General features: G+C 52.1%; 9 protein-coding genes across 9 annotated transcripts; 4 read left to right on the forward strand and 5 right to left on the reverse strand.

The window, feature by feature from the left end:
* Positions 1 to 281: 281 nt before the first annotated feature.
* On the reverse strand, positions 282 to 732 carry CTRU02_201804 (uncharacterized protein; the record flags this gene model as incomplete). Its single annotated transcript, XM_036729930.1, has 2 exons — positions 282 to 387; positions 452 to 732. The coding sequence occupies 2 exons, from the start codon at positions 730 to 732 to the stop codon at positions 282 to 284; spliced, it is 387 nt and encodes a 128-aa protein (XP_036578464.1).
* A 1,122-nt stretch (positions 733 to 1,854) lies between these two features.
* On the reverse strand, positions 1,855 to 3,445 carry CTRU02_201805 (Acyl-CoA dehydrogenase family member 11-like protein 1; the record flags this gene model as incomplete). Its single annotated transcript, XM_036729931.1, has 5 exons — positions 1,855 to 2,364; positions 2,422 to 2,739; positions 2,795 to 3,221; positions 3,289 to 3,365; positions 3,422 to 3,445. 5 exons carry the CDS (start codon positions 3,443 to 3,445, stop codon positions 1,855 to 1,857), a joined length of 1,356 nt encoding a protein of 451 aa, XP_036578465.1.
* An 887-nt stretch (positions 3,446 to 4,332) lies between these two features.
* CTRU02_201806 (arginine biosynthesis bifunctional protein ArgJ) lies at positions 4,333 to 5,715 on the reverse strand (the record flags this gene model as incomplete). The annotated part of the gene is made up of 1 exon (XM_036729932.1): positions 4,333 to 5,715. The coding sequence occupies one exon, from the start codon at positions 5,713 to 5,715 to the stop codon at positions 4,333 to 4,335; it is 1,383 nt and encodes a 460-aa protein (XP_036578466.1).
* A 681-nt stretch (positions 5,716 to 6,396) lies between these two features.
* Positions 6,397 to 7,057, forward strand: CTRU02_201807 (60S ribosomal subunit assembly/export protein loc-1; the record flags this gene model as incomplete). Its single annotated transcript, XM_036729934.1, has 2 exons — positions 6,397 to 6,705; positions 6,770 to 7,057. The coding sequence occupies 2 exons, from the start codon at positions 6,397 to 6,399 to the stop codon at positions 7,055 to 7,057; spliced, it is 597 nt and encodes a 198-aa protein (XP_036578467.1).
* A 394-nt stretch (positions 7,058 to 7,451) lies between these two features.
* CTRU02_201808 (alpha/beta fold family protein) lies at positions 7,452 to 8,992 on the reverse strand (the record flags this gene model as incomplete). Its single annotated transcript, XM_070203927.1, has 6 exons — positions 7,452 to 7,730; positions 7,781 to 7,895; positions 7,945 to 8,071; positions 8,117 to 8,252; positions 8,304 to 8,387; positions 8,444 to 8,992. The coding sequence occupies 6 exons, from the start codon at positions 8,990 to 8,992 to the stop codon at positions 7,452 to 7,454; spliced, it is 1,290 nt and encodes a 429-aa protein (XP_070062509.1).
* Positions 8,993 to 10,102: 1,110 nt separating this feature from the next.
* Positions 10,103 to 17,217, forward strand: CTRU02_201809 (mitochondrial membrane protein Pet127; the record flags this gene model as incomplete). The annotated part of the gene is made up of 7 exons (XM_070203928.1): positions 10,103 to 11,266; positions 11,321 to 11,436; positions 11,496 to 11,665; positions 11,945 to 12,056; positions 12,115 to 12,212; positions 12,264 to 13,098; positions 13,623 to 17,217. 7 exons carry the CDS (start codon positions 10,103 to 10,105, stop codon positions 17,215 to 17,217), a joined length of 6,090 nt encoding a protein of 2,029 aa, XP_070062510.1.
* A 796-nt stretch (positions 17,218 to 18,013) lies between these two features.
* CTRU02_201810 (splicing factor 3b subunit 4) lies at positions 18,014 to 19,155 on the reverse strand (the record flags this gene model as incomplete). Its single annotated transcript, XM_036729936.1, has 2 exons — positions 18,014 to 19,085; positions 19,136 to 19,155. The coding sequence occupies 2 exons, from the start codon at positions 19,153 to 19,155 to the stop codon at positions 18,014 to 18,016; spliced, it is 1,092 nt and encodes a 363-aa protein (XP_036578470.1).
* Positions 19,156 to 19,569: 414 nt separating this feature from the next.
* Positions 19,570 to 20,122, forward strand: CTRU02_201811 (tom7 family protein; the record flags this gene model as incomplete). Its single annotated transcript, XM_070203929.1, has 5 exons — positions 19,570 to 19,596; positions 19,665 to 19,711; positions 19,764 to 19,792; positions 19,857 to 19,893; positions 19,987 to 20,122. The coding sequence occupies 5 exons, from the start codon at positions 19,570 to 19,572 to the stop codon at positions 20,120 to 20,122; spliced, it is 276 nt and encodes a 91-aa protein (XP_070062511.1).
* Positions 20,123 to 20,756: 634 nt separating this feature from the next.
* On the forward strand, positions 20,757 to 21,790 carry CTRU02_201812 (mitochondrial folate carrier protein; the record flags this gene model as incomplete). The annotated part of the gene is made up of 2 exons (XM_036729938.1): positions 20,757 to 20,880; positions 20,946 to 21,790. The coding sequence occupies 2 exons, from the start codon at positions 20,757 to 20,759 to the stop codon at positions 21,788 to 21,790; spliced, it is 969 nt and encodes a 322-aa protein (XP_036578472.1).
* Between the last annotated feature and the right edge of the window lie 3,149 nt (positions 21,791 to 24,939).

Raw genomic sequence — 24,939 nt, forward strand, 5'->3', positions numbered from 1 at the left:
ACAGTCCCTCCCCCAAAAGAAAATCTCAATTGCCAAGGAATTAGAGAAGAAGCAAAGAAAGGAAAGCTGATATCATTTCGTGTCATGTCATGGTCCAGTCCCTTTATCCTAGAGTAAGACAGTGGTACCCCGTTGAACGCCGATGCCCTATCCCCTCCAGGAAGAAAAACCATGGAGGCCGCAGATTCCGTAATCACCCAGAAAGAACCGTTAAAACAACCCTAGAAAACCCGTCCCATCATCAAAAAAAGCTTTTGTACTTTGGTGAAGATGTGATGCTTCTAGAAGGTGTTGTCCTTGCCAGGTGATGCCGTTCTGCTGCCGAACAGGGCGTCGCCCTCAAGCTTCTTGGCGGATGCCTGAGCGAAGAGGGACTTGGGCTTGACCCTGATGGGAAGCAGGTTAGTTTTGATGAGAGTGAAGAGGAAAAAGAAATTGGTTGGTGACTTACTTGCCGACCTGCTTGTTGCGGAGGGCGTTGAGCTTGGCTGTGCAGGGGCTCATGATGTTGTCAGAGGGCGAGATGTATGTCTTGGACCTATCGATGTGACCAGAGTTTAGGGTTTGGTTCTGGTAGCGGTGAGTTTGTGGATTGTCGTACTTCTCTTGGGCCATCTTGTTCTGCAGGACCTGGCGGTGGTACTCCATGCTCTTAACATCCTTGGTGGCCTGGTCGTTGTTGGAGACAACGGTGGCGTTGACGTCCTTGTCGGCGAGAACGTTGGGAGACATTGTTGCTGGCAGGTGTTTGGTGATGAAAGTAGATAAGGGGCTGTGTTGTGCAAAGTGCGCGGGTTGTATTGGTGATGCGATGCGATGCGATGCGATTTGATGTGAGGTGAGCTGTATTGGTAGGTTGGCAGTTTGAAGACCAAAAGTCTGTAGACGGGCAGATGGATGGGCTTGTGGGTTTGCTTGAATGTGGAATTGGGGCCAATGCAAAAAGGGAAGAAAGGCTTTGTATTTGAATGCAAAGTGTTTGTGCGCCGCGCACTAGGATTGCCGTGGATTGTTTATGACGTTCGTGAATTGATGTGAAAAAGATGCACGTCGGGCCTGCTGATGGTCGTCGGTTCGGTGGAGTAGTTGCTGGGTTGTCAAAGTAAACGAATTTTCGGAGCGTTGATGGGGCAACCGAGGTCACGAAACGGTCGCGCCGCTGGGAAAACTGCTGGTGCAGGGGTTCAGGGGGTTAAAGTGGAAGGGGGCATTCGCTGATGGACATGTGGGTCTAGGCTGGGCTTACCGGGGCCGGCCTTAGTGTTGTCAAGCTTCTGTGGAAGGAGCTCAGTTGTCCGTGTGATGGATGGCCGAGTGTGCTGTCAGGTTTTTTTGTCCCCATCTAGCGGGCGCCCTAGGTAACCCGGCCATCCCAGTCCATCTTGTGCCGTTGCTACATTGACCCAACAGACAACAGTACCCCCCGGAAGCACAACCCAAGGTGTTCGTTCGGTGATGTGTTGTGCATTGCATCCAGTTCCCGGTCTGTGGAGTTGCCATGACCCCCTCCATCTTTTCCTAGCGGGGATGGAAAGAGTCAACCATCCTTGAAAAAGGTCGCATCTGTGTAAATCTCATCCAGTCAGTGCTTCTGCCATGCAGTGTCTTGAACCGTGGGAGGACATCTCCAAGGTGACCGGCCTCGTTGCCTCCCGGAGCTTAATGCCGCATGGTTCATCGTGAAGCAAACCCAGAATGCGCATTGCCACATAGCGGCTCTAGTATTAGTGAGTCAGAAGAGGCGGCGGGCCAACGGTCGAAGGACCGACACACCCGTCCGCACTGACGGGTTTTTGTTGTTGTTATACATGAAATTCTATTCAACGACAAACTAGGCTAATAGCTGACAACCTCTTACAACTTGGACCGGCTGATGTTAGCTCCCGGCTGCACTGTCTTGGTCTTGTACTGCGCCATAAGCTGCTCCGTCTTCTGCTTCTGTCTCTGGATCTTCTCCGTCACCTCCTTGCCTCTCTTGTTCTCGTTGCGGCCCATCTGCTGCAGGTGCACTTCATCGGGGCCGTCGGCAAGACGTAGCGTCCTGATGCCTGCCCACGAGCTGGCCAACGGCGTGTCTTGACAGACACCGGCTGCGCCAAAGGCTTGGATGGCCCGATCGATAACTGTCAGGGCCGTCTGCGGGACGAGGACCTTGGCCTCGGCAATTTCCTTGAGGGCCTTCTTCGGGCCGTGGTCGTCCATCTTGATGGCTGCGTTTAAAACAACGAGACGTGCGGCATCGATTTCGATACGCGACTTGGCCACCCACTCGAGAATGACGCCATGTTCCCTGAGCTGCTTACCAAAGGGAGTCTTGGTAGGGTCGTTGATGCGCATCAGCATCCACTCGAGAGCTCGCTCGGCCTACGAAAGGAATACGTTAGTTATCTTGTTTAGCTACTATCCCAGTGAAGGACTTACGGCTCCAATGGTGCGCATGGCGTGATGAATACGGCCGGGACCAAGTCTGCCCTGGATGATCTCAAAGCCGCGGCCCTCGCCGAGAACAAGGTTGCTAGCAGGTACACGAACATCCTTGAAGCTGATGTGGCCGTGGCCGTGGGGCGCATCGTCGTAGCCGTAGACCTGCAACATGCGGTGGATGGTGATACCCTTGGTCTCTGCGGGCACTAGGATAACGGACTGTTGCTTGTAGGGGTCCTTGTTGTTGGGGTCACTCTTGCCCATGACAATGTAAATCGAGCACCGAGGGTCACCGGCACCACTAGACCACCATTTCTACCACGAGTCAATACATAAACCCCGTAAGATAGATGGGTGAAACAGAACTTACCGAGCCATTCAAGACGTATTCGTTACCTTCCCGGCGCATGCTAAGCTGAATGTTGGTAGCATCGGACGACGCAACCTCCGGCTCAGTCATCAAGAATGCAGAGCGGATCTCGCCCTCCATCAATGGCTTGAGCCACTTCTGCTTCTGCTCCTCGTTTCCGTACTTGGCCAGCACCTCCATGTTACCGGTATCAGGCGCCGCGCAGTTGACAGCCTCCGACGCAACCCTTGACTTGCCGAGCCACTCGGCCATGAGGCCGTACTCGAGGTTCGTGAAGCCAGGAGACTCCTTGTAGTGGCCCTTGGGCAAGAACATGTTCCACAGGCCAAGCTTCCTGGCCTTGGCCTTGAGGTCGTCGACAATAGCCGGGTGGTGGTCCCATCTCGCGTCGCCCTGGCCGATCTGGGCTTCCAGCACGGGGTCTGCGCTGCGATAGCGAAACGTGTCAGTACAGTTGACCGGGGGGGATCAAATTTTGAGATGCGATTGCTCACGGAATGCAGTCTTCCTCGACAAACTTCGCAACGAGGTCGAGCGCCTCTTTGGCGCGATCGCTGAGGCGATCCAAGACCTGGCGTCGGCTCGTTAGCTAGCGAAGCAACCGATCTCCCCGCAGTGAACACCTACAATGGCTGGGACTCTGGACGTCATTTTGGGACACTGGGATTAATAAACCAAAGGTACAATGGTGGGTCTCAAATTGGTTTATTGAAATGGGGTTGAAGAAGCCGGGGAATCAGAAGATTGGAATTCAATCGATAGCATGGACCTCCCCTCCCTTTTGAATGGGAAATGTTTAGTCTGCGTCGTACGGTAGATGGACGTTTGGACGACCCGGAGCCGAGGTACATTCTGGGAGCTACAGGGCCTCCAAAAGGTGGGGATCCTGGGGTAATGTCTTGTCCTCCGCCTCCACGTCTGAGAATGGCCCCTCACGGCAGTGGATTCTCCTGTAACAGGATTGCTCGCTTTCAAGATAACTTTGTCAATTAAACATTTTCTTTCTGAAATAAATTCTAGAGAAACATACGTTACAATCGTATTTCCTTCATAATCGCCTACTCTTGCATCGATAAAGAGTTTAGTCGAGACACTCATGTCAACGCCTCCTGACACCAGCCTTTGAAACTACCCGCTCAATAATTGATTGAAAGATTATGCCGTAGTCTCGGGCGTCCGGTTATTACCCTCTGAACCCAAAGCCATAGTGGCACCACCCTGGCGCGTCAGCTCTGCGGGGGGAAGACCATCGCAATCGCATCGCCAATAGGAACACCCATTGTCCCTTCCGGTGCCTCGGTGCGGCGTTTGGCGCCCAAGGATTCCGGTGGAACGTCTTTTTCGGAATATAATCCCGAACCCACAACCGTCCAATAAGACCCGGCAGAAACTGTTAACAGAAGCTACTTTCTCAATTCGATATATCGCTTGTCTTATTCTAGTTTAACAAATAACCATTTTTCTAGTGGTTGACTCCGGTTTTTTTTTTAATGACATGCCGCCTTTTCTAAACCCAAAACTTGATGCCTTTTGTCTTTTTATGTGCGGTAGTCGCCGTTGATGGTAATGTACTCGTGGCTGTAGTCACAGGTCCAATACGTGGCCTCCTTGTTGCCGGTGCCCAAGCGCACCAGAATCTCCAAATCCTCAAGCTCCAGAATCTCAGAGGCTCTAGCCTCGTCCACCATCTCGGGCTCGCCGTTGACCAACAGTTTCAACTCAGCGGTGCCATCAGTAGGGATAAAAGAGACGTTAGTCTTCTCAGGGACAACCTCGGGAACGTCGTTCACGGCCTGGCCGGGCTCCGAAACCAGAGAGTAGCCAGTTGCGCACAGAATGCGGCCCCAGTTGGCGTCTCTGCCGTAGAGAGCGGTCTTGACGAGAGGTGATCTGGCGATAGTGCTGGCAATCTTACGAGCAGCCTCCTCGCTGGCAGACTCAACGACACGAATGGTGACAAACTTGGTCGCACCCTCGCCATCCCGGACAATGAGCTTAGCCAGGTCGATAGAGAAGTCGGTCAGAACCTCCTTGAAGGCAGCGTAATCGGGCGAGTCCTCAGAGGTGATCTCCTTGCCACCAGCAGCGCCGTTGGCAAGTAGGGCCAGAGTGTCGTTGGTGGAAGTGTCTCCGTCAATGGTGATGCTGTTGAAAGAGCGGTCGACGGCGTGCTTGAGAACGGAGGGCATAACGGCAGGTGAGATGGGAGCATCCGTAGCAATAACACCAAGGAGGGTGGCCATGTTGGGGTGAATCATACCGGCGCCCTTGGTAGTACCAGCGATGCGGTACTCAACGCCCGGTGAGGAGGGCAGAGTGAAAGTCTTGGACATGAGTTTAGGAAACGTGTCGGTCGTGCAGATGGCGGTAGCAAAGTTCAGCCAGTGCTTATGGGAGGATCCCAAAGCTGCCTGGGCAACAGGAACGTTGTCCACAATCTTCGAAATGGGCAGTCTCTGTCCGATGACACCGGTGCTCATGACAATGGTAGATGACGCATTGCCGTCATTGCCAACGGCCTTGTCAGCCGCGTGGGCCATTAGAGAGGCATCTTCCAGACCTCCCTTGCCGGTAACGGCGTTGGCGCATCCCGAGTTGATAAGGACGCTGCGAATGCCACGGTTGGCCTTCTTCTTCAACAGGTCCCTGCTGAAGGTGACGGGCGCGGCCTGGAACTTGTTCTTGGTGAAGACGGCGGCAGCGGCACAGGGACGGTCTGAGCTGAGCAGGGCAACATCTGGCTTTGTCTTGTTTCCTGGTTTAACTCCTACCAAGATACCAGAGGCCTGGAAACCTTGGGGATATGTGCCTTCCGTCGGGATGTACTTCTTCTTGGCGACCGGAATGGTCTCAGCGGAAACCGAGTAGCACCGAACGAACTGAGCCAGGTGGCCCGGGAACCTCTTGACAGGCTGCGCCATCCTGTCAATTGGCGATGCCTGGTTGATACAACCGAAAGGATGAAGTGTGTGGGTGAAGTTCAAGAGCCAATGGCTCAGAAATCGTGCAATTGAGTGCTGGTCGTAAGTAAGGTTGCTCGTCGGGAAGATATTAGTCACGGAAGAAGAGGTGAGAGATTTGGGGTCACTGCGATAACGGCAGTCACATAAAATTTTGACAGGGATGTACAACCACTACTACGCAAAAAGTGCATTGGCACCCAGGTCAGTGACTCCCAATTCTAGCTAGCAGTGGTCCCTGAAGCTGCACTCCATGTCGGAGACCGAGTCAATTGGATCCGGTTCTGTATGGCATGAGAAACTCGTGCTGTCTTGTTATGCTTTAGCATGTGCGAGTGATTGGTGAGGTTATAATTAAATATTTTCTGATTCAAAGCCTCTCTAGAACTGGAAGAGTCGCCGAATTTCAAGACCTGCAAGTGTTCGGAGTACACTGTCTGAGTTGGGACTTTGAAGTCAGATGGCGGGGAGTGGACCCACTCAAGCTTATCGCCCCCGTCTCGATGAGCTTATCGCTGGTGCAGACAGAAAAAATTCTGGAATCTGCACTTTGGTCCCTCCAACTTTTCAACCGTGTCGCGCGACCAAGTCCATTTCAACAACCGCCACACCCGACCTTTCTGACCCCACGTACCCGCCATAATGCCGCCGTCCAAGACAAAAACCATCAAGAACAAGCACGCGGCGAATAAGTCCGGCATCAAAAACAGCAAGACGGAATCAAAGCGCCCCGTCCAGGATGGCATCGTTAGGAAATCGAGAGACACCCCCAAGGGAACCAAGCCGCTAAAGGGCAAGGGAAAGTCTGGACTCGAAGCCCTGTTGAAGAAGCGCAAGAAGAAGGTCTACACTGAGGCGGAGCTCGACATTCCCAAGCTGAACACTATCGTTCCTGCGGGCGTGCAGAAGCCCAAGGGCAAGAAGAAGGGCAAGGTCTTTGTCGATGACAGGGTAAGGCGTCTTTGTGCTGCACATCTCATTTCGCCCACAATCGCGTGCTGACAACAACCGATAGGAGAGCATGAACACCATTCTTGCTATCGTCCAGGCCGAGAAGGAGGGACAGATCGAGTCTAAGATGATTAAGGCAAGACAGATGGAGCAGATCCGTGAAGCCCGCCGGATAGAGGCCGAGAAGAAGGAGGAGGAGAAGAAGTCAAAGTTGGAGGACACCAAGGACGCCCTGCGCAAGAAGCGCAAGCGCAACGCCAACGCGGACAACGAGAACAACATCAACGATGTTGCCATCACCGGATCCAAGGCCACCAAGCCCAAGAAGAAGAAGAGCGTGTCCTTTGCGTAATTGCATCCATTGGAGATGTTACCTCTACCTTAGCATCGGTATTATTTTGCATATTGGGTGGCGTTCGGAGTGCCAATAAAAAAAACAGACTGGGCTGGGATGTGTCGGAGGGGAATCTTGTTCATCTTATTTTACCCCTTTTGCAAGTATTTGGCGGCGTTCAGAGCAGATACCATGGCGGATCTTGCCCTTCCGCATGAGCTTAATGCATCACCACAGGGCATTCGTCAGATTGGAGAGCCGGCAAGTGATGTACATCTTCGCGGCGAATCCGTCTATTCGTCTCATTCTTGTCTATAGCTCTGTATATCTTCTGATATATGTCAATGAAATGAGAAGCAAACTCTATCTATACATTAATGGTATGTTTTTGGTACGAATCTAATTGATGTGATTATGCCTTGCTGGCTTTGATTTCCATTCTGTGTCTCACTGGGTTGAAGTGGTATTCTGCCTTGCCGTTCGTGGCGGGAGGTCCGTTTGTCTTGGGGGGCATCGAGTTATGGTCGACGTTGAAGGCCATGTGGTTGAAAAAGTTCGCTACCGGCTTCGCGTGCCATCTCCCGCCACCTGGTTCAAACCAGCAGAGATGACCGCCCAGGGAAGTAGTGCACAGAATAGTGTAAGGGTTCTTCTTGAACTCTTCATATGGAATGGCCTCCTCCACAGCAATCTATCACACCTGTTAGTCTGGAAATGCGCTTCTCTTTAGTGGAAACTTACCGGATCATCTGTGGCGTGAAGGGCCAAAAAGGGAATCCTGATGGCCAAGACGGCATCAGAGGATGACGCATCTCGGTAGTAAGCGTCCTCGGTGGGGTAGCCCCAGCTGATGCACCTATTGAAGTCAGAAATTGATGGGAGACTCATGATCTTGGAATGCATACTGGACTTCTCTATCAAACTCCCAGAGATAAGTGACCTTTTGCAGACGCTCAAGATCTAGTTTGGTGAATTTCTGAATCGAATCTTTGTGGCCAGCGATGAGCTGCTTCATGCTTTCTGCAGTGTGTGAGTGAATGAGATCATACGGACGAAATGGCCAGAAAACCGACTAACCTCCCATCACTCTTTGGTAAACCTCCCTGCCGAGGAATGATCTCTTCAGCGCCTTGTTGGCAACTTCCAAGTTGAAGGGGTTGGAGCAAGCAATGGCAGCCGTCAGCAGACAGTTGGTTCCCTCTTCGCCGCAGTACTAACAAGGGAGGTCAGTCAAGGCAAAGGTTCATGAGAATCTCCAACATACGTTTGTCAACATATTGGCACCAAGCGAGAAACCCAAGCCAAAGAGTGGTCGGTTAGGGAACTTTTCTCTCAACCACTTCACCGTCTATATCCATGATCACATTAGCCATCTTCACACCAGTAGTACTGCGGATAACTGACCTGTCGGAAGTCCCAAGTTGCTCTTGCGTTGTACAAAGTGCCGCTGGTAAACTTGCTCTTGGCACAGCCTCTCGAGTTTACGACGCAAATATCCCAGCGCCCAGAATCGATCAGGGGCGCAATCGCATGTCGAAGGTAGATCTCATGAGAACCTCCGGACAGTCCATGAAGTACAACCAGCTGCGGCCGGTCATCGTCTGATTTCAAAGTCTCAAACTCCTGGTCCTCAAAGTAGACAGTACGAGGCGGCAAACTCTCGTCTGTCTCTTCAAAAGGCTCTGTCACGAAATCGACGGCGAAAGTGCCCTCGAAAGCTTCAGAGTCCGCCTCGAAAACTTTACGTCGATAGTAGACGGGAGGGCCGTGTTGCTTGGTGGCTGTCCACATAGTCTGCAGGTGGCCGTTTAAAAGAAGCGGGTTCATCTGGCATGGCGGTGTGACCTTTTCGCAGACCTTGAGCAGATCGGTTTTGGAGCCATCTTTCTCCTGAAGGCCTACTGGTGACGGCGAATGCGTGAAGTTGATTTTGGCTCTGCCAATCCACTCCATGATTCGGAGCTTTCGGGCAAGGAGTGTTCGGAACAGGTTGGATTAAGAAAGGATGGCGTTGGTGACGAAGGTGGCGCCGCGAGGGTGTCAAATTTTATTACAGCGACAGCACAAGAACTAGAGAACGAAACTGAACACGTGAAGCGCAAAACACTTTGTCAGAGAAGAGGGATGAAGTTGAGATTTCATCAAAAGTCAAACACATGCACCATGTGAAATATGGACAGAGGAGACATAAGTCATGGCGGTGGAGCCCCCAAAAACCCCCAAGGGCCCCCGTACCATGTTTGCGACCTCCGCAACAAACACCAACAAACACCAACCGCGGCAGAGAGGCGACCGGAGAACATGTCTTTTTTGGACTGCACCGAAGGGCGCCAATGAACTTGTCGTGCGCTATGTTTGGTAGATCGGCACTGGGTTCACCGATTGCCCGTCGTACAGAAAAGGGATTCGGTCCTATGTAGTTACAATGACACAGTTCCAAGAGAGTGGGAATGGGGTGGGCAAAAACTAGTGGTACTATGTGCAGTAGAGGAAGAGCCTGGAAAGTGGCAGCTCACTTGAGCCGAGGCACGAGTTATTACCACCCAATCAAAATGTGCCGCCTGAGCCCATTCACTGGACAATCGTAAATGTACCCCGGCGCCGTGTCTGTAAGGCGGCGAGTCTCAAAGGTCCGGTGTCCTGTGCTCAGCCACCCCTTACCACATCTTGCAGGGCTCGCAGATTTGGGGTCCGGATCCCTCCCTTTAAAACTTTCATCAGCGTGGTTGTGATTTTAATATGTCCAGGACAACTAATCGATGGATACCTGATCCATTCTAGACCGGGTTCAAATTCGAAGTTCGGCGTGGATGTGTCGGGTGCCCCGTGCACCGCTCCGCGACCCACCGTTTCGCTTCGGTGGGCTCTGTCCCCCGGCACGTGGAATTATGTAAGGTATACAGGGGTGATGTCCCAACCAGTCGTCTCTGATGTGAGCCTCGCGACCTGCAGACGGAAACCATTGGACAGCAACCGCGTCGCAACAATCTGCCCAGTCGATTCAACAAAGCGGCCATCAAAACTGTTTGTATTGACGCCTGCGCTCCCTATGAAGTCCCAAAGATGACATACCGGGGCTCATTGCCTTCGGGGCAGGCCTTTAATGGCCAGCAGCACCTTCCCCAGACGTACAGCGACCCTTACGGCAATGGCAACAGCAATGGCAACCCCAACGGACCGAACCCACCCTATCCGAATGCTGCGTATGGCGGCATCGGGCAGGCGCCAACACCTCACGGCAACTTCCATCCATCGCCCGTTCCTACCTCCGCCATCCCTCCTGTTCCTGCGCCGATGAATATGCATGCGAACGGCTATGGACAGTATCCTACTTACGGCGGCAACTTCCCGCAGCAGCAGCACCAGCAGCCGGCGCCACTGCCGCATTACCCCCACCACCAGACCCAACAACCCTTCGTCCACAGCAATGTGATGAACTCGCCTTTTGTGTCTCCTCATATCCCTCACGCTTCGTTTCCTCAGAATACCCAAGCCATACGGTCACCCGCCCTTGCTGTCGCACCCGCGCCGACACCGCCGACACCAACGTATACCGAATACCAGCCGCAACCGCCGCATCAACTGCACCAACAGCCCCAATATCAGCCGCATTTCCAACAACCAATTCATCCGCAGCCACGACCTCAGGTTCAACAGTCACCGCGTCAGCAGCACGTTCAACCCCCGCAGCCAGCCCCTCAATATGCCCAGTATTCGCAACCGGCTATGGGTCACAGTCCGAGTGTACCAGTCATGAACCAAACCTTCGTCGAACCTTCTCAGGTACAGCTGAGTCCCGAGCCGAACCACGCGAACTCTCCTGTCGTCCAGCCGGCTAGGTCTCCTAGTCTAGCAAGGAAATCGCCAGCAATATCATCAATGAATTCGCCAGCTGTATCATCGAGGGGTTCGCCAGCTCTCTCTACGAAAGCGAGGTCGTACGATACGACTGCAATTCTTATACATGTGGCCGAAGAGTGCTTCGACAAGGCAAAGCGTGGCGTGCAAAAGGTTGCTGCGTCGCTGGCCGAGGAACAAGTGCGCGAATATCAAAAGCTGATAACCACCGGACTGGCTTGCCTGGAGGCCGCTTTTCAGAGCAATCGATTGTCACCTAGACAGGAGGCTAGAGCACGACTGAGATACGCATCGATTCTCTGTGACGAGACTGAGAACTTACAAGAGGCCGAGACGGCACTCAGCAAGGGCATCACTATTTGCGAGAAGGTTAGTTGAAACTGGAAGCCATACAATCCCTGCACGGTACTGACTCCCCACAAGCATAGATATGCCGACCTTAAGTACTGTATGCAATACCTGTTGCTCAAAGTACTTTTTCAACGGAATCAGAAAGCCGCTTTCATTGCGATTGACAAAAACATATCCGACTGCCTCACGTGTGTCCCATTATCACTGCTGATCGTGGCCTCGACGATGTACTGACTCATTGCATTAGATTCAAACATTACCAATGGGTTTACGCCTTTCGCCTGCTGAAGGCTACATTCCATGTCCATGCTGGCAGTCCACCTGATGCCGCTGTTCTAGAGAACCTTCGAGCCATCGCCGTTCTGGCTAGCGAAAGAAATGACCATGCTATGGTTGTTTTCGCATCCCTTCTTGAAGGTTTGTCTGTGCTTAGAACAATTCGACCAGACACCATTGAGCGTGTGCAAACGTGCCTAGCTCAGGCCACGAAGTATCAACTCGATCCGTCAGTACAAATACCGCAGTTAGATATCTTAACTCTGCTTCTGGATCTCGCCTGCAGCATGCACCAAAAGACTCCAGACATTTTAATTCACAAACTCAAGGCTTTGCAATCAAAGTTGGACGAGAGTATAGGCTCTTCGAATGGGAGCGACTTGAATCCCGAGATTCTTATTCCAATTCATAAACACTCAGCTACGTCCGCCACCATTAGCGACGACACAAATGCGATTCTTCGAGCAGGGTCTTCAGAGCATGATTACGTGGTGATGACTTTCCTAAACAAATTGGAAATTATTGTTTTGACGTGAGTCCCGTGGCACATGTATATACATGTATCGACCATATTTACTAAGTTGTTACAGATATACTTTCAGCGGTCTGGCCGGCATGTATAGGCCCGGCTCAGAGTCTAGAAGAAGTCATGAGTTCTGGAAGGAAGGGTTTGAAGTGTTGGCCAAGTGTGAGTCTGTGTATAAAATTTTACACAACAACGCCGCTAACTTGTTTCCAGGGAACAAAGAAGTAGCACCTAATATTTCTGGATCATCGCTTCAGCAGTCCATTGAGAGTGCCAAGTGGAGGACGGAAATATTCTGTTACTTGCAAGTTCTTACCGGGTTGTACTTCGCAACTCACAGTCAATGGTCCAAGGTTGAGCAGTGCGTCGCACAACTTCAGCAGGCCATCACACCTGCTGTTAACGACATTTTCAACCTGTTCTCGCTCTATCTTTCAGGAGTTTATCACCAAGGCACTGGTGATCTGGAAACAGCTCTTATTCTGTTTGAAGATGAACGACTGAGCATCACTGCGGGCCAAGGAGGCTTTGGTGGCAGAAAACCTGCGAAGTTGGAATTGTGCATACTTGCCGCTCTGAACCGATTATGGATTCTGCAAGATCTGTCGTATCAAGATCCAATCACGTCTACTAATCTTCTGGATACGTTGCGACCAATCTGCATTGAACATCAAGATCCGGACATTCGAACTGCGTTCAACCTCGTTCAAGCGACAGCACACACCAGTCCACCTCCATCGATGCATCAGATTAAGACCAGCATAACAAACTCGTTGAATGGTTCAAAGGTGACAGGCAATACACATTGCTTGGCTATTGCCCTGAGCATTATGCGGTATAAGCTGTTTGATAACGTTGTTGGCGAACAGGCTCTTAAGAGCGCGAGAGCAGCCTCTACGCAGGCAAAGCGGAGTGGGAACTTGCTCTGGATGAGTGTTGCGGATGGCATGTTGGCCGATTCTTTCGAAGTCCAGGCATTATTTGCGGACGCAGAAGCAGCGCGCCAAACAGCAACGGAATATGCGTCATACGCGTTGACAGGCAAGGAGTGAGCCCAAGTGAGCTTGGTTTGTGGTTCGGGGCATAGGACAAGGCGTCTGGAACGGTATCTGGTCTGGCATGAGCTGGTGGTTGTTTGGGAAAGCATAATACCCCATGTGTTAGCTGCCGGGTAAGAGACGGCTACTGGTAAACGGTAGGCCGTCTAGCCCCGTGATTAAAACGTGATGATTGCAAGAGAAACGGTTCAAGAAATATATCTGTGTCATTGACCTACTCATTTAAGAGTGACGTTAGATGTGGAGCGGTACGTATATGGATGAACAGTAATTAAGGCCACCCAGCACAGACCAGTCGCCCCTGGTCGCGTTAAGCAGATGTACCGCGTCCTCTGCAGGAGCTACTGACCAGCACAAAAAAAAATTGACTAACAGCTTCTAACCCACTTCCATCATGCACAACCCCCCGTTGCGCCTTGGGGATTTCAACATTTCTTGCCATGTTTCGTGCGAACCGCCTCCGTCTCCAAAATCTTAAGACTCCGTATGTTTGCGTATCATGTAGATCATGTAGATCGCAGCCCTCTTTTCAGAGCGTCGCCATCGCGCGCGGCCGAGCCTACTCAGACGATGCGAAAGCACCAGCTGCTCCCGAGACTGCGAACACGAAGCAGCCCGAACAGAAGACCGACCAGACTTCACGCGGAAGATCTCCTCGCCGGCCTCGAGCAAAATCCGTAACTGTGCCAAAGCCGAAGAAAAAGAAAACGAAATCGCCCAATGCGCTAAAGGAGGACCCCGAGACAGATGAACAAGCAAAACCTGAAGAGCTTGTTGGCCCCGACGTTATCAAACATGTATTCGAGTCCTTGAAGAGAATCGAAGGCAGCTACGCCTCCATCAACACAAGGTTGACAGATCTGCAAGAGGAAGCCTTGAAAAAGACCACTGCGCAAGACGACGCTCCGCGAAAGCACGACCAGCCACTCAAACGTCAGACAGAAAAGCTTGGGACTAGACTCAAAATACTCAATGGCACTTTGGATGTCCTGAAGAATGTCCTGAATACCCAACAGATCCCTCTGGATAGCCTGACGAAACGACAGAGTACTACGGAATCCCCGCCGAAGGCCGCCGATGCAAAACCAGCAAAGAAGTCGAAGGGCGCAACATCGTCACCAAAGTCAACCGATGCCACACAGGCTAAGACTACAGAGACAAAACCCTCCTCGAAGAAGGCTTCAAAGACAACATCTAAGGAGGCAACTAAGGAGGCGTCTAAGGAGGCACCCACGGAGGCCTCTGCGGAGACGTCTACAGAGGCACCTACGGAGACATCCAAGGATGCTTCCAAGCAATCAAAAGAGCTTGGCGTGTCCGAAGACGAAAGTCCGAAGGCTGAGAGTTGGACAACTTTGGCAGGTCGCATGGGTCGCGGCGCTAAGGTGCCTGCTTTTGCGGCTGCAGTCGCCGCGGGTGCGTCTGCGGTAGGTGCTGCCAGCTCATCCAAAGCGGCATCAACCGACCCAGGAACCGCCCCAAAGCCAAAGAGGAAGAGCAAAGCCCCGGCCGTACCGCTAAATGTCCAGACTATACAAGGGAATAGCCTCGAGCTAACGCCTATTGAGATTCCGGATATGCCTGAAGTGCCAAGGTTATCCTATGGACTGGACAGAGCCCTGTTCAACCCTGGAGTTTACCACATGCAAGATCCGCACTCCAAGGTCTACAACTTCGACCCGTACCTAGCGAACATTATGCCGATCAACGAGTTCGACTTCAATGCGCTCAAGAAGTATGTCACGTCGTCGAAAGATACCACTTTATTCGCACTTGCTTCTAAGCTAGGCAAGAAGTATTCAGGATCAACATCTAGCATGACCGCAATGCTATCACATTTCCATTTCTTACTCTCTGCTTGGCGCCCGATTAACGCATCAACCATGAGCAAGCAATTCAACGCGGATTCCGAAAAGTTTACCCAAATTATGAGGGCTCCATCAGCTACGTTCCTTCATCTTCGTGATGGGGTTTATGCCATTGATGCCGACAAAGAGTACGACTTTGGAAGCATTTTAAGCATGCTGGGAAAGTCTATGGAAAAGCTTTTGACGGTGTCAAGAGACGAATTTGAGAGGTATCGACGAAAGAACTCAGATCAAATCTCGGAGGAAGAGCGCAATGCCGAAGAGGCCTTTCATTTCACGACTATGGGAGACTTCCTCATGCGTTCTCAACTGGACGCTTATGATCCACGCTTGCCTGGTACTGGCATGTTTGATCTAAAGACAAGATCTGTGGTCTCCATTCGTATGGATGCGCAGGGATACCAGAAAGGACTTGGCTACGAAATTCGCAAGCGATTCGGACAATGGGAATCTTTTGAGCGCGAATACTATGATATGATCAGGTCCACCATGCTCAAGTACTCTCTGCAAGTACGTATGGGACGAATGGACGGCATCTTTGTCGCCTATCACAACACACAACGTATTTTTGGATTCCAATACTTGAGCATCAATGAGATGGATCTGGCCCTTCATGGAACCGATAACCGAGCTCTTGGTGACCTAGAGTTCAAGCTAAGTCTGCACTTACTGAACAAGGTTCTTGACCGTGCCACTGCTCGATTCCCTGGCCGATCCATTCGCCTTCACATTGAAACTCGACCAACCGACCCCCCACTCATGTATATCTTCGCAAAGCCTGTTACGCCAGAGGAGATTGAGAAGATTCAATCTACTCAGCAGGTGAAGATTGCCGAGTACGAGAGGAAGATGCTCGGCCTCGTCGAAGAGGAAGCGAGTAGCCAGTCTACAGGGTTGGAGGCTGAAGATGCCGATTCGGAGGCTGAGCAGCCAGCCAGCGAGGAGCAAGACGCCGTTGGTGTAGATGAGACCAGGAACCAGCAGCGGCAGACCCAGGCTTTCTGGGAGGAAATGCAGGAGAAAGTGGAAGCGGCGATTGAAGACGATGCTCTCGGTGTTGACCATGTTCGCGAGGCAATTCAAGATGCCCTCAAGCAGAGCGGGCTGCTGAAAGCGAGGACTCAGGAGGAAGCCCGAGGTTATGTTGACGCCTTGCTTGAAGCTCTCACTCGCAATCAAACAGACAACGATGCGGAAGACCTTCAGAGGTCTGACGCAGCAAACGTTGAGACTGGTACTTTGGCATTCAAGGTTGGCGAGGGAGGCGAGCTAAGCGTTGCGGAAGAGGAGAAACCGACTGCCAGCGACGGAACACTCAGCGATGTAGCCCGAGTGAACGCTGAGGCAACTGAAGCGCAGATGTTGCAGGAGTCGGGTGAGCCATCTTCCGCAAGTGTGAAGAAGCAGGACTCTGAGGCACGTAGCCTTCGCGATACTGGTCTCAAAGAGCTCATTCTGCGCCTAGCCACAAGCGTAGATGAGAAGCCCGAGCTCGAGGAGGTCGAGAGAGCTGAAGAAGAGACTGTATCTGATGTTTCGAAGCTTCGCACTTTTGGAAGAATTCTGTCCGAACTTGTGGCCAAGTCGAAAGAATCCGCAGGCGACTCGACTACTACGGCAGCGTCAGAGGTTGGAGATGCATCTGTGCCATCTACCGAGGATTCAGGACAGGCTGTCGAACGACCGGCAACGTCACCAAAGACAGACAAGACCTCGGAAAGCCAAACGGCAGGCCAGGAAACAAAGGAAGCGGAAGCAGCGGCGGAAGCAGAGGAGGGTTCTGACGATGAAATCATTGGAATGCACCTGACGGTGCGGAACAAGGTCAACGGACAGGATGTGGTGCGGCCGAGCAGCAATCATGATTGGTGGTCTTGGTCTCTAGAGTATTCCCTTGAGGAACTACCGGAAGAACGGGCGCAGAGGATATACAAAGCAGTCAAGGCGAGACGACGGAAGGCGCTCAGCAAGGGAGACGACGATAGGGAGGAGCAGTGGTACAGTATGTTCAGCGGCAAACTGAAGTCAATGAGCGACAACGGCCGCAAGTATCGCGCGAAGATGGACCAGTTGGCCAAGAAAGCGCCTGTCTATGTCGTCGGTAGAGACGAGCCCATGACGTGGGAGGAAGCCTTTGGCTACAAGGACCAGTGGACGCCGCCTCCGGAGGAGACGCCAGAGAATAAGAAACAAAAGGGCCAAGGTGCGGATGGCGAGAAGCCGGCGAGCAAAGACTCATGAACGATATAAAATATTGTAAAATACCATGTAACCGACTGTATATAATCACTTGTAAAAATAGAAGCTCAGGACTTGACGACGTATCCTGGCTATTCATCTCTGACGAATCCTTCCTTTCATCTTGCATGACCGTGTGGCGCAACCGACTAAATTGGTCATTTAGATATCTCTGGGAATAAGTATACCCATTGCTATATAGCTCATGAGGGGAGATGCTACATACTCTGTGCACAAAGAAAATACGATTATGAATCTAATTATAAAGTAGTGAGGGACATTACGTTGTTGTTGTTGGTCTTTCGCATGAGACAAAACATGTCAAAATCAAGTGGATGTACTCGCAAAGACATCACCGAAGTTGGCCAGACGACATCAAGATTGAGATTTGCTGTGTAATTCAAGTACACAGATGGCATATATTCATTATGGCTATGGGCGGAAGCGAATTTCCATTTCATCGCAGGGCCCTTGTGACTAAGGTTTTTCGAGCCGCTTGGTACCTTTCGCTTGATAAGACTATGCTTCTCACGAATGTAAAGTTGACTCCCTTAGCATTGCAAGCTCTTTCCAGAATACGATGGTAATTGTGACAGCTCAAAGTGTGTCTGAACAAATGTTAGCAATGGTTGAACCCGTCCGTTCACAGTGACGACAGACCATTGCAATCTTTTCAACCTGTTATTGAAACAACTCCTGTAATGCCCTTATCCTTTAACGCCCTGCTCCGTATTCAAGTGATGTGCCCTATCTGGTTTCCGAGTACTGGACCGAGTGATGGATTCCCTTCTTTGACCTTTCATCGCCTAGGAAAACCAGGAGGGTTGAAGCCCGGAGGCGGCATGAATCCAGGAGGAGCTGGGGGCGTTCCGGTTTGTCCTGGAGGAGGAACGGGAAAGTTAGGCGGAGGCGCCGCAAAGCCTTGAGGAGGGGGGCCGCCGCTGGGTGGGCGGAAGCCAGGGGCCCCGGGGTGGAAATCGGCGGGGTTGGTGTAGCCGCTCTGGACTTGGGGAGGGCGCGCAGGCAAACCAGACGGTGCAGGCGGGAGAACCGTACCGCGTCCCATACCAGGACCGCCCAGGTTCGGAGGCGCTGGTACCGCGTTGTACTGTGCAGGTCCTCGTGGGGGTGCGAAACCGGCGGGGGCTCCGGGAGTAGGGACTGGGACTGGCAGGCCGCTTGCGGGGTCGAAACCAGCAGGAGCAGCAGGTACGCCGCCAGCTGGCGGGCCGTTGCCGTTCATCAAGAAGGCTGGTGGGACCGCTTGGATCTCGGGGACGATGTTCCTCTTCTTCGCCTGTGCAGCCAGCTCACGCTCGGCCTTGTCACCATGCCTCTCACCCTTACCGTCCTTCTTGAAGGCATACTGGACAGACACCTCCTTGCTGAGAATATACTGTCCGTGCAAGTTGGCGATCGCTGCATCAGAACTCTCGAAGTCGGCGTAAGAAATGAAACCAAAGCCCTTGGAGTTGCCGCTGTCCTCTCTCGCGACCTTGGGCAGACTGATGAGGGGGCCGAAGCGCGAGAAAGTGTCGTAGAGGATCTTCTCGTCGACCATGGGGTCCAAGTTACCAACGAATAGCTCGGCGCCGACCTCAGCTTGCTTCTGCTTGTCTGCGCTGGCTTTGTTGACGCGCAGTGACTTGCCGTATAGTTTAATGCCGTTCATTACGTTGGCAGCATATTCCGCGTCGCCTGGGGTACGGAACTCGACGAAACCGAAGCCCTGGTGGTTCTGAGTCACACGATCGCGCGGCATGTGAATGTTGTGAATAGGGCCCATCTGCAGCATGATTTCGTATATCATCGCCGGGCTCGCACGTTCGTCGATGTTACCGATGTAGATAGTCGCATCTTTGTCTTGTTCCCTAAATCGAGTGGTTAGCTTCTGCTGCGGACCAGAGGGATTGAAACGCACCAATGCCTGTTTTGCGCCATTTTGTCGTTGGGACACTTTCGTGCGATTCAAGCGACAGAGATTCCAAAAGAAAAATGGCGTCGCTAGATGTGTGCTTGTATGAGGCGAGTGTCGTAGCCGTGTCCAGCCTTCAGCAGACTGCCTGGAAATTTTGGCCGACGTCTGGACGCGGTCGAGCTGCCAAAGGTACGTACCTTATCGTAGTTCAAGGTCCGATAAGAAAGCTTGCGTGGTTGTTCCGGCTCCACTAATCGTCACGATTTTTCCGGCTAGTTGAGAAAAAGTTCAGGCTCAGCTTCCAGCGCATCCACCCTCGCCCGTCCAGACGCACGACGACGACGAGAAACCGCGAACCCCGGCGAACAGGATCATCAAGCATTGATCGGAAAGTCTAGTCGAATCCATATCTCTGTCACTGCATCCAATCCGTCAAGATGTTCGCCCTCTCCGAAGAGTCCAAGGTACGATGATGTCTACAGGTAGTCCGCAAGCTGTCGCATCAAGCAGAAGCTCACCACTTCATCCACAGGAGCGCATCGGCAAGATCATTGAGATCTCCCGCATCGCCATTCACTAGTGAGTCTCCATCATTACCCTTCGTCATATGCACGTTGCTAACAATTCGCAGTGGCTACCTTCCCCTAGTCCTCTACCTCGGTACGGACAACGCCTTGAATCTCGTAAATGCTAAGCGACTTGAATACTAACATGATGGCTGTAGGCTACACTCGCAGCGAGCCCCGCCCGCCTTTCATCCGGTACGTTGCATTAGCAAAGTGTTGTTTGTTGAGCCCGCTAGCTAACTCATCGCAGCCTCCTCTCCCCCCTTTCTTAGATACCACGCGCCTCAGCATCGACTTCATGTACTATAAAAAGGCTTTCGGAATTACCTTCAGGCAAGCCGACATTTCAGGGTTGAGACATTGGATCCCGGGTATGGAGGACCAGGGAGGTGGAGGTCACGACCTCAACGAACTGTACAACTAGATATGTAATCAAATGAAACCTCTCTGACGACACAAGCTCCTTTGCGGCGCGAAATGGTATTCAATGGCATCAGTCATTAAAGTAATCCTCTTACGATCTTGGCCCGAAGGATGTCCAGCATGCCTCCAGCCAGAGGCGGCAACGGCAACCGTACTCTAGACTTAAAACTGCTTGCAGGCAGTAAAGCGGTGTTCGGAAGTCATAATCACGCCAAAACTGGTTGAAGGATGATGATGTAAACTGAGGATTGTAACATCTCACTTTGGCTCCTCAAAGCGGCTCTCAAGCCACTAGTCCTGGTGACCACGTGTGAGCTGTGCCAATGATTCGCGATGATGACGGTCGCACCCAGTAAGAGCAAATTCATCATGCATCGGAAGTCATTGACGTCTTGTTCTCTCGTCACCATGAGCAGGCAAAGGAGGCGGTTGTGGCTGGAGCTCTAAGGGGCCCGTTGCGGAGCCGCAATTTTATAAGCTAAAATGACGTAGCAATTTTTTGTAAGCTGGGGCATCAGCCACACCAAAGCTTCACTTGAGCTCTCGACTTCGTTCTCATCAAGAGCTCGCATGAAAAGTGTGCACGAGGCACGGTGAAATCCGAAGATTGCAATGTGACCAAGAGTCTCGTTTCTATGTCAGACAGCAAACATGCGGGCCTCTCTCCCGCGCTCGTCGAGTCCGTCGCCGGACTCTCGGCCGGCTCGGTCGCGACTCTGGTAGTTCATCCGCTTGATATCGTCAAGACGCGGATGCAAAGTGAGTCGAAATATCTTGATTTTAAACTTTTCTTCGATACTTGAGTTCTTCTAACATAACCAAAGTTCATCGAAGCGCCGCCAACCCGTCAGTCTCACTGACGACAATGTCACTCATCCGTAGCCTCACGCAGAACCCTCACCCCATCGCCTCGCTCTACCGCGGTCTGACGCCGAACCTGATCGGCAACGCATCAAGCTGGTCCGCCTTCTTCTTCTTCAAGAACCGCGTTGAGCGCGCCATCGCCTACTGGAAAGCCGGGCCGCTGCCAACCTCCCGCGGCTCAGGCGCAGATGCGCGAAGTTCCACAAAGGACGTTCTCTCCTCGCAGGACTTCTTCATCTCATCTGCCCTTGCCGGCGCTCTTACGCAAGTTCTCACAAACCCCGTGTGGGTGCTAAAGACCCGTATGCTGTCCTCTGATCGCACTGCCGCGGGTGCTTATACGAACATGTGGTCCGGTGCGCGCCAGCTGTATCGCTCCGAGGGCTTGAGGGGCTTCTACCGTGGCCTCGGCGTGAGCCTCATCGGCGTTTCACATGGCGCCGTGCAGTTTGCCGTGTATGAGCCTGCGAAACAGGTGTACTTCGCGGGTAGAAGGCAGAAGGGCGACAACGAAGGGAGGTTGAGCAACGAGGCGACGGTGGTCATTTCGAGTGTTTCGAAACTGGTGGCAGGTGCCGTAACTTACCCCTACCAAGTGTTACGGAGCAGATTACAAAACTACGACGCTGACGAGCGGTTTGGGCGTGGAATCAGAGGAGTGGTCAGGAGGATATGGCAGGAAGAGGGATTCAGGGGCTTCTACCGCGGCCTGATGCCAGGAGTGGTGAGGGTAATGCCTGCTACGTGGGTCACGTTCCTCGTGTACGAAAATGTCAAGTTTTATCTGCCGCACTGGGCAGAATAATTGTAATGATTAGTGTTAGAATATAGACCACTTTCTGAACCTCATGTACCTTGGCGTTGTGAACTTTGTTAGGCCCGAATTCGTCGTCTGATCATCAGCAGGCATTGATCGCTCTGCCTGGGACCAGAATTTTTTCTTATTCTGTATCATCGGAGCATGGCTCCATGAATTCTTGGGCAAACCTCAGTGCACGGGGCTCTGAATGTCTGGTCTGTTCTCCCGTGCGATCGTGTTGTCCTTGCGGCCATGTGTTAATGGCGAGCGGTGTCGACCTGTTCTTGCTTACCTGGTTTCCGATATCCGACGTTCCCTGATCGTGATCGCAACACCACCACGGGCACGGGCATATGCTTTGTCCAACCTTAGAAGCCAAGAATCCCTTCCGTCGATGTATCAGTCCGAAGTACTGTGAGAACAGTAAGAGGGACGAGGACCCGGCTGGCCCAGCTATCTAGCAGCTCTGGGCTTCAGTCTGGTCTGCCTTTTTCAGCAGCAATTTCCATCAGGCCAGCATAATGAAAGTATCTCTACCTCTTGGATATCAAATCATGATCGCAAGACTATGTAAAATATGTAGAGCCGGCAGTTGAAGACCGCACGAACCTCATAAATCGACATGCCAGCACCATCCACTTAGCAGGTTCATATCGACCCCCTTCATCGATCTAGCACTTCATTCTGCTTGTGCTACACAGTCTAGACAAACTTATTGCAATCCTATCCTCCAGCCTCGCCAAGCCTAAAGACGCAGCGGCATCCAGCCAGCCATTGTTTGGAGGAAATCATTCGAGGGCCTAGACTCAGTTGTCGTCGCAACCGCAACAAGTAGTCCCTAATGTGGCTTGCGGGGAAAGCTCCGGGTCTGGTGCTGAACCGACTGGCTGACGGCACCAGCTCCAGGACACCCGTGGAAGGTCGTGATTAACCCTGGAAAGACTTTTGTCTCGATATTCGCCCTGTTGTTCCTCTGATGAGAGGGAGAAACCCAAAGGGGGGGGGGAGGGTCCTGCCTTGGAGATGTTTCAACTGATATGACGCAGAAAGAGAACGGCGAGCAAAGGAAAACCTTTTCCAGCTACGTTGCAGACTCTCTGGAGAGATGTTGAGGTCCCGTGATAACGTCTCTTGTGGGAAACTGATCCACGTAGATTATCACCGGGAGCTCAGCTTGGCCATTCCAGGGAGTAAGCTTTGAAGATCCAGCGAGGGGTGCGAAAAAAAACAGCCATGGTATGCCAACTACGTCGACGGCAGTTACATCCTCCTCCAAGACGACTGCCACCAGCCCTGGATCCTGCTCGCGAGAGGCACGATCGAGATGTTCTATGCTGTATCCGTGATTTTCAAGGAATCTGTCCGGGCTACCCACCAGCCTCGTAGCTCATCAAGATGGGATGGCGTCCGATCGAAAGGACGTGGAACGAGGACAAGGAGCTGTTCATCAACAACCATTGGGTCACTCGCGAGTGGGTTCAAATTAGACCATTATTGAGCGAAATAAAGGAGAACCCGGGTTCCCCGTGTTTCCAAGCTAGTCATAACAACCGTTTTCCAAGTTTGGTCAAAAACGTCCCCCCATCTAGAACCGATTGAGGCGAAGTGATCATCAGCAGGAAAGAAAGAAAGGGTTTAAGATGAAAATCAAAATAAAAAAAATAAACAAGCCCACAGACAGAAACCCCAGAAAATCACGGAGAAACAGTGTTGAACCCTTAATATGTCCACTCTCTTTCTCGGAGGAGGAACCTCGTTTCAGTCGGAAACCCCTTTTTCTTCGAGGACCCTTGAAATCTCACATCCGGGTCTTTTGTTTTTGACGAAACATGACTTAACACACTCCTGAGCCTCGGTATCCGGAAAACGCGTGTTAGCATGGCCACCGCCATTGAGACTCGGTCCCCGAGGACTTGGGAAATCACGTCGCCAAAAGGTCCCCGAATTACGGCACCGGGCTTCATTGTCTCTTGACTCATCAATCTTGACTCTTTGCTCTGTGGGGAGGTTTCGAGTGAATTATCTCATCAACATCATCATCATCATCATCATCGTCATCACCATCGAGTCGCTGTCGTCGCCGTCGTCGTCGTCGTCGTCATCAGCGATGAGCCGACAAAAAAGGCCTGGATTCAGGGGGGGAAGCCGTGAACAACCTCAGCTGACCACTTTTCACATTTTCCAACTTGGCTTAACCCCCAAGCTCCACCGAGGCCTCTCAAAGTTCATATACCCATCTTCCAGCGTTGTACAGACTAGGACCGGTGACTTCAGCGGCTATTGCGATTCGCTCAAGCCCAGCAGAACAGCTTCCTCCTCTTTTTTTTTTTTTTTTTCCTTTCCCTACCATCCCGCGCTCCGAGGCGGGCACAGCCTCCAGCCCGAGACAGAGATTCACCAAAATCGCACCTCTTCTCGCCCCGTGTGTGAGACCACCTCCCCCTCTTCCTCCTCACATCAGAAACACCTCGGCAGTAGCACGCACTGGGACTGCCTACCAAACCACCTTACCCACTCACTTACTACACAATACATAGTACTCAGCAGAGAGATGTCACCTCACTTAGACAGCACACACACACACACACACACACACACCCCATCGGCTCATTCCCTCCCGGGTCCCCCGAGCGCCATGGCTGCGCAGGCTTTACTCACCTCAACTCTCCTCACATCCGGGAACCCGCACCCCCCCACTGTAACCCTCCTAAAAAGGCACCATCTCTCGGAAAGCCGCATTACATACCCGGGCCATCTAAAGATCACAAGGACGCCGCTTCGGAAGCGTCCAGGGGAAGGGGAAAAAAAAAAAGGTCGGCGCCAGGGAAAAATCTAGACACTTCTTCTGTCACACACATATATCAACTGTTACTTCCTTGGCACTGACCTGCATTGTAGGGAGGGGTAGGTGCAGGATCTCACGGCAACTGTCAAAATTCATCCGTCAGGAGTACACGACATCCAGCTGAACCTGTCACATCTCACAAGATCTGGGGGACGTAAAGACTCTTTGGGTCGCACCACTTTTACATCGTCATGGTGAGTTGTGGGAACCTTCACTCTGCCGTCAGCGTCCGTGAGATGACCAGGACCTCCTGGCAGTGGTGGAGAAGAGACACAAGAGGAGAGTGTATGTGTGAGAGGTGAGAGAGAGA

The sequence above is a fragment of the Colletotrichum truncatum genome, assembly GCF_014235925.2.
Source record: "Colletotrichum truncatum strain CMES1059 chromosome Unknown Contig_0001, whole genome shotgun sequence".
In the NCBI taxonomy this organism is placed as follows: domain Eukaryota; kingdom Fungi; phylum Ascomycota; class Sordariomycetes; order Glomerellales; family Glomerellaceae; genus Colletotrichum; species Colletotrichum truncatum.